The sequence below is a fragment of the Neolamprologus brichardi genome, chromosome 5, assembly GCF_056152115.1.
Source record: "Neolamprologus brichardi isolate AB-2024 chromosome 5, ASM5615211v1, whole genome shotgun sequence".
Classification (NCBI taxonomy): domain Eukaryota; kingdom Metazoa; phylum Chordata; class Actinopteri; order Cichliformes; family Cichlidae; genus Neolamprologus; species Neolamprologus brichardi.
The window spans coordinates 3,811,197-3,818,271 of record NC_142108.1 but is presented as its reverse complement, the minus strand read 5'-3'; the positions used below and the strand labels follow the sequence as shown (position 1 = coordinate 3,818,271).

The following is a 7,075-nucleotide window of genomic DNA, read 5'->3' as shown; positions in this document are numbered from 1 at the left end:
TATCTACTCAGAGCAGCAGTTTGAAGAGTATTTTTTGATAGCATGGAGAGTTAAAAGGTTATGGCAGTCACAATAAGCACATTAATACTTTAGTTATAGCCAAAATTGTGTTGTGTGAGATCCCAGTGACTTTAATAAAGAGACCAAAATCCACCAAGTTCATCTTTGAGTCCATTTGAATGCTTGAAATTCACTCAAGGGACTGATAACTGATACTGAGTCCACAAGGGTGGAGTGGAAAGCAGCCTTTGTCTCTTTAAAAAGCCGGCCTGGCAGCTGAACACATTCAATAATTCTTTGAAAAACTGAGATGAGGAAGTGGGAAGTTGAGTTGTGCAGTACTTACTGTAAATTCATGCAAGGAACTAAAACACAGACATACCTGCAAAACAAGAGGACGAACTTTCAAGGACATAAAGTTCTTCAAACAATACCAAGCTTTACAGTAGTTGACGTAGTCTGTCTTTAAAATCTCTGATAATCTTTAACTTCTACACTGTTAGTCTTTTGTGAAGAAATGATAAGGGTGTGGAATGAAATTCAATAAAGGGACATTGCAAACGGCATGTTTGCTTATTGTTGCTGGGTGAGTTTCTTTGAGAAGCTCGGTTCCTGATTAAGTAAGTGAATTAGAGCGCATGTGATTCTCTTCCTCTTTCAGTCTGACTCTTTGGCTACGCTGACACATCGTCTGAGAAAGGACAAGCTACGTCTTCCGGACGAACTGTTGCTTCAGGTAAGAGTGAGTGTGGGTTAAATGTATATGGCAGCAATGTTTTCTGAGTTGTAATGCTTAATCTCAACACAGATAGTGCAGGCAGTTAACACAGATCTCTCAAAGGGTAAAATCTGAAAGGGTACGTGGCTACTCTACTGCAAAATAAGTTATATTTAGTCTCTCAGTGCGCTTTGGTTGTTGTTATAAGGTTTGACTTGTAAAGACTTGTTATCAGTTGAGCAAACTAGTGTTGCAACTCAGGTTAAGACAGATGTGGTTTGTATTGAGTGCATCATCTCTGAGTGTTGAAAACACTGAGATTCAGATGCATTCAGATGAAATATGAAACATACTTGAGCCAAACTGACAACATTGAGGATGCTTTTTTTTTTCACTGGGTATAAAGAAAGGTTTTGGTTTCTAGTGTGGGCTGTAAAAACCAAATGATCTTCAATAAAACAACAAAAACAACCCACATTCTTCAGACAGACAGAGTCCAGATCTGCCATCCACACATGCCGTGTACTAAAGTTCAAGTATGAGTTAGAAAGGGTCAGCTTTATTTTGGTTTAGTGGGGAGAATGACACGCTGTAGACAAAAAGCATGTAACTGCTCTGGTTTAAAGCTGTATGCACATCTAGCTTGAAACACGCCGTGTTGGTAAAGATGGTGGACCATCTTTATGCCCTGACAATCAGCCTAGTTTGATATCGCTCAAGCTCACCCTGCTGACCTCTCAGGGGACATGTGGTTTCATGTGAAGCAATGACTGTTAGCTCTTTCAATGAAGCATGAAATAAACCGCTTTATACTTCTCCTCCACTGCAAAGTACTTCAGTAATGTTGTATTTGTACATCTTCTTTAATTTCTTTCTTTCCAATCTTTCTTCACAATACTGCTCCGTCTTCTGTTGCTCTTGCATAAACAGGAATTTTGCTGATGTTCTTGTCCTTCTTTTCCAGCTGCTGAGATGTTCCTGTGCTGTTGGTTGGGTCTGGTGGCTCTCATCCCATCAACCTTAAGCACCAATCCTGGAGTAAAGGTCAGGCTGACAGAAAAGGGCATTGAATATGGTAAGGTTTGTGTAAAAATGCTTCATTTTTAGAAAAGCACTGATTTCTCCAGGATTTGTTCATCAGATTCTTTTTTCTTTGGTTTTTCTTAGGCAGGCAACTGGGCATGGCTGTCATCCAGCAGAAACTCGGATCAATCAAAATTCCAGACTTTTCTGGGACAGAGAAGGTGTCTCCGATCGGAAAGGTTCAGTATAGTTTGTCAAAGTAAGCCACCAGATTTTTTCTTTTGCATGTGTTTAGATTCTGTAGCAAACTGTTATTTTGTCCTTTTCCTTCTTTAACAAAAACACATTAATTCCTCCAGCATGCATATAGTTAATGTGGGCTTACCAAAGTCTTCAGTGGATCTGGTGCCAGGGACTGGAGTCACACTGTCTATAGGTGATGCCTTCATCAGTCTGAATGGAAACTGGAGGGTCAAGTACCTGCGAATAATGTGAGTGAGGTATCATCTCTTGTATAGGGAAGATAATTTGGTTGCTTAAAAATATAATATCTGATATCCTTTTTTATTTTACTAGAAAGGACAGCGGGTCTTTTGATTTGAATGTGAATGGTCTCAGTATCGCTACGACCATCTCCATCAAGAGTGACGAGACAGGCCGACCAGCGGTCAGCAGTGACAGCTGCTCAGCCACTGTTGGAAGTGCAAAGGTCAAGTTTCATGGTGGAGCGAGGTGAGAAACCCAGCTGTGAGGGATAATGGTTTTACTATTTTACTTCATTTTCTTGACAAATGGCAGAATTTCTCTAAATCCTGCTGTTATTGTTTTTGTTTGCTTTTTGATAGCTGGCTGTACAATCTCTTCACAACATTTATTGATAAGGCTCTGCGCAACGCAATGCAGAAACAGGTGAGAGCAAATCAGCTGCATGCAGCAGAAATCCAGCTCATGCAGCTGACCAGAAGTGTCTGCTAGTGCACAGTGTCTCACATTATCTTTTACTCTGAAGTAAAATGAATAGATAATGTAAAAGGTGCATCTACAGATGTGCCAAGCTTCACTGTTGATCATGTGCATTGATTAATTAATTTTTTTCACAACTGCTCTTTTGTTTGAAACATTCACCAAAGGTTTAATTTTGAAGTGTCGCTGTGAGCCTTTAATGATGATTTTCTTCGATACAAATCACTGTCTCCAGATTTCTTCCTGAAAATAAGGTTCTTCTTTTCACTACTTGCTGTTGCAGATCTGCCCCCTGGTGGCTGATGCAGTATCTGATTTAAACCCTCAGCTGAAAACTCTCAATGGTAAAGTATCCTGTTTAGTTAGTCAGTCAGCTGTTTCACTGGTGATGAACATATGAGTGAGCTTCTGTCTCTATGCAGTCTTAGCCAAGGTGGACAAGTATGCAGAGATTGAATATTCCATGGTATCGTCACCGACTGTTTTAAAGTCCTCGATAGATCTGAGCTTGAAGGTAAAGAATTATGCAACACTACATTTTTACAGGAATCTAAAGATATCGTTTTATTATTTTTTAAAAATCTGGAGCATTGTTTTCTGGGTCTTCTTTCTCAGGGGGAATTTTACAACATCGGGAAGCATCAGGAGCCTCCGTTCTCACCAGCGGCCTTTAACCTGCCACCCCAGAACAACAACATGTTGTACATCGGCATGTCTGCCTTTACTGTCAACTCTGCAGCCTTCGTCTACAACAATGCTGGAGTCCTCAGCCTGTCCATCACTGACGACATGGTAAACTGCTGCCTCCTGAGTCTCATACCTTCTTTTCAGGACATCAAACTGATCTAACCTTTCTCACTTTGTCGTGCCAGATACCAAAAAGCTCTCCATTCCGACTCAACACCAAAACGTTTGGAGCCTTTATCCCACAGGTGACAACACAATTTGGTATATTTAAAGTATAAATGTTTGGTAGCTTCTCATCTGAATTTCTTCTTTTTTTTGCCAGATTGCTAAGCAGTTCCCAGGTCTGATGATGAAGCTGCTGGTGAAGATGGAGAAACCCCCCACACTGACCTTTGAGCCCAACAACGCAACAGTCCAGGCCACCACCACAGTGACGGCCTTTGCCATCCAGCCCAACTCTACTCTGTCGCCTCTTTTTGTCCTGAACTTGGTAAGTTACCCAACTGATATGATTTTAAATTGTCTTTGTGGTTTTAGAAAACCATCTGAAATGAACCACCATTGCCTCGACAGGAGGCCAGCGTGAGTGCCCGTATGTTTGTCAGTGAAATGAAATTGGCTGCAGCTGTCACCCTCAACAAGTGAGTTAACTGGCAAAGAAAAATAGGGCCGAGAGGTCTTTGTTAAGATGAACATCACGTTCTAATTTAGTCTAATTTGCACAGAATGGATCTGACCCTGGACAAAAGTTATGTGGGAGACTTTCAGGTAAGAAGTGCGTTTTTATACAATAACAGTCTGAACCATCAGCAACTCAAACTAACCCTACATCTAACCTACAGGTGGGACCACTGGAAAATGTCTTTCAAGGGGTCCTCAAATTGGTGGTGATACCCGCTGTTAATGGTGAGTTCATCCTCACTTTGAACTCTAAAGAGGATTTTTCACCAAAAGTTCCAAAAAGGATTTCCATTTGTATTTTCTCAACGCTTCCAAAGTCCTGGGGAATACTATACAAACAACTTGAAGGACCTACACAGAGCATACAATGAGCTTTGCAGACGAATGTTTAAATACTCGGGTTTAATACTGACACTGGGCAATGACTGTAACGTGGAATAACCACTCCTGACTTCACAGTTAAGGATGTCTCCTGCAAATCGTTGTCATTACTTTTTACTTGAAAAATCTCTTGGGCCTATCCAACTAGCAAAATCCACATCTTCATGTCAAGCCAGTTTGGGACAACAGTAGAACAGACCATAAAAAGTTGCTGTGCAGACCCAATAGCTTTGCCAGGGTATGTAGTTGAAAACATTGGATAGTTATTACCAGTGCATTGAGTAAAACAGCCCTCCAGCAACGTACTGCCGATGTATATCCACTGTGTGGGTACTGGTAGGCACAACGTAGCAGAGACGTGTGTTTGTTTATTAAGAACAGGTCCTTCTTCCGTGGTTTAGTGCTGCTGTAAATGATGTTCATCAGCAAGATGCTGTGACCATCTATGCTTCTCATATTCTTCTATTCTTTCTCTGTCTCGTGCAACAGAGAGACGGGAGGCGCTGGGTAGCTTGGAGATTGTTTGGGATTTTTGGGAGTAAGTAGGGAAGTTGGATAGTGCAGTCTTCCCAATGAGCCAACATGTCGCTGCCATTTAGGGACTACCACACTCATTTGACAATGAATGAAATTCACCAGTGAACTTACTTTAGCACATTCCACAGTTCGCCCACTCTCACCTCATCAAACAGCCACAAAGGGTTTTGTGCTCGAATCACAAACTTTCCTCAGCAATCACCTTACTCTGGATTCCTGCAACTGATTCTTCCTCCAAGTCAAATTGTAGAGTCACCGTCCCTGTTCTGATGCAGTGAAAGAGACATGCAACTCTGCCCTATGAGAAAACCTTGAAAGAAAGATTAAGCCTAATTTAAATCTGGTCAAGTTTTTACTTCTAGGTGGAGTTGCAGAAATGTGTGAGTGTAACTTGAACATCTCCGTGACTGGATTGTATTTGTAAACTCACTGATTTTCCTCCTAAAGTGTATGTTAATGTTGTATTTCAGTAGATGGCAGTAGATCCACAGATTCCAAAACATGAGCCGTCTAATACAAGTACTTCCTATTAACAATAGGCCACTTATAAGACTGTGAAAGTTGATCTAAAATTATGAATCTTACTTTACAGTCCAACTTGCTAAGGGATACCCACTGCCCACAATTGGAAAGATGAAGCTTATGAACACCCAGCTTGATGTGCTGAAGGTCAGAGATACTGATAATATGTTTAATAAGTTTGTTTAAGCATGTTTTTGAGCTTAGTGCTTTTTGTTTATGACATGAGATCTAATTAGAAATCTTGACATTTCTAAGAGAGATTTTTTAACTCAAAGCTGTGAACTGTTCCTTCTAGGACTACATCCTGATTGGGACAGATGTTCAGTTCAGCTGAACTGCACTCCTGAAAACTCCCAGGAGTCTTTTCTGCATTCTGGCGTCCTTCCATGAAGACACAATTACAGTGAGAGTACGATCATCTGGCAGAAATTCCACTAAAACCCCCAAAACAAACAAACAAACAAACAAACAACAAAAAAAAAATGAATGAGAATGAGTATGAGTATTACTTCTGTCTGATGACTGTTTGGACATCATCTGATTTTTAATATATATATAATATATTTTCTATGCATTGATTTTGTGAACTTTTGTGATAGGTATATAAACAGTTGATACCGACCTAATCTTTTCTTCATTATGACCTGAAACCAGTGGCTGAGCCCATAAACTCATCAGGAAAGTTTGTACTGATGTCAAGGGTACGATTCAATAGTCCACGTTGTCTAGGAAGATCTTGAGTGAGTGAAGCAACCTGGAAGTCTCTACATGATGGCCATAGCTTCAGAAGGGTTACAAACATTGTAACAGTTACAAAATAATCTAACACACTCACATAGTCCTGTTAAAGCAACATTTGGACAGGAATTTCACTTTTATTGTTACAGATTCAATAAAATCTGTGATAAAAAAAAAAGTGACTTCCTGTATGCAGATTACTGAGGTCACTTTATTTCTGCTCTGTTTCAATAAAATAAAAGTGTTATTGAGGTGTGTGTGGTTCATCTCTAAATACTGATCATAGAAAGTTAGTGTTTTAAAAAAAGAGTCAAGTTTGGGGGGTTTAGGTTTGAGCTAAAGCACGCATCCATTCTAATAACATCTCCACCTCTCACGCCAAATAAATGAACTCATATGAATAACTTTCACAGCCACAATACACATGGCATAAGACCAGCCCCCCACTTCTATCCACAACTTTAAAAACTGTCACAATGGGAAACTCAGATGTGTGAATATTGACAGAAAGACAGAGACACACCTCAGTTTTTTACTAATTAGCAGTTAATAAATTCACTGATCTACAATAGTTTTTATACCACTGTGTTAGCAAGTCTTACCTCCCATTCTGACATATTTAATCGAAGTAATCGATAATGAGTCAGAGTCACATAATGAATCAAATATATTTACATATTCAGCACCAAACAGTTTATAATAATTATAATAATTATATATAAAAATATAAAAACTCAAAACAAACACATGTTTATTATGTAGTTCACAGAGGCAGGAAGCTTTCTGTCCTTCTCTTGGAGAAATTTTCTATTACATTAGAGCGCA

General features: G+C 39.7%; 1 protein-coding gene across 2 annotated transcripts; it reads left to right on the top strand.

The window, feature by feature from the left end:
• Positions 1 to 320: 320 nt before the first annotated feature.
• LOC102788400 (bactericidal permeability-increasing protein-like) lies at positions 321 to 5,962 on the top strand. Of its 2 annotated transcripts, XM_035905146.2 has the most exons (17): positions 321 to 586; positions 662 to 736; positions 1,683 to 1,793; positions 1,886 to 2,000; positions 2,101 to 2,232; positions 2,318 to 2,473; positions 2,587 to 2,650; positions 2,988 to 3,048; positions 3,127 to 3,218; positions 3,320 to 3,496; positions 3,577 to 3,636; positions 3,714 to 3,881; positions 3,965 to 4,032; positions 4,117 to 4,159; positions 4,234 to 4,297; positions 5,583 to 5,659; positions 5,808 to 5,962. In XM_035905146.2, the coding sequence occupies exons 3-17, from the start codon at positions 1,691 to 1,693 to the stop codon at positions 5,844 to 5,846; spliced, it is 1,419 nt and encodes a 472-aa protein (XP_035761039.2). In that variant the 5' UTR covers positions 321 to 586; positions 662 to 736; positions 1,683 to 1,690; the 3' UTR covers positions 5,847 to 5,962. The 2 variants fall into 2 exon arrangements, with proteins under 2 accessions (XP_035761039.2, XP_035761040.2); XM_035905147.2 differs by lacking the exon at positions 321 to 586 and having other exon boundaries at positions 597 to 736.
• The last annotated feature ends 1,113 nt before the right edge of the window (positions 5,963 to 7,075 follow it).

Coding starts and splice junctions, on each gene's coding strand:
- LOC102788400 (XM_035905146.2), top strand. CDS start 1,691: ATGTTCCTGTGCTGTTGGTTGGGTCTGGTGGCTCTCATCCCATCAACC. Junction 3,637..3,713: donor TTGGAGCCTTTATCCCACAG/GTGACAACACAA, acceptor TTTTTTTGCCAG/ATTGCTAAGCAGTTCCCAGG. Junction 4,298..5,582: donor GGTGATACCCGCTGTTAATG/GTGAGTTCATCC, acceptor CTTACTTTACAG/TCCAACTTGCTAAGGGATAC.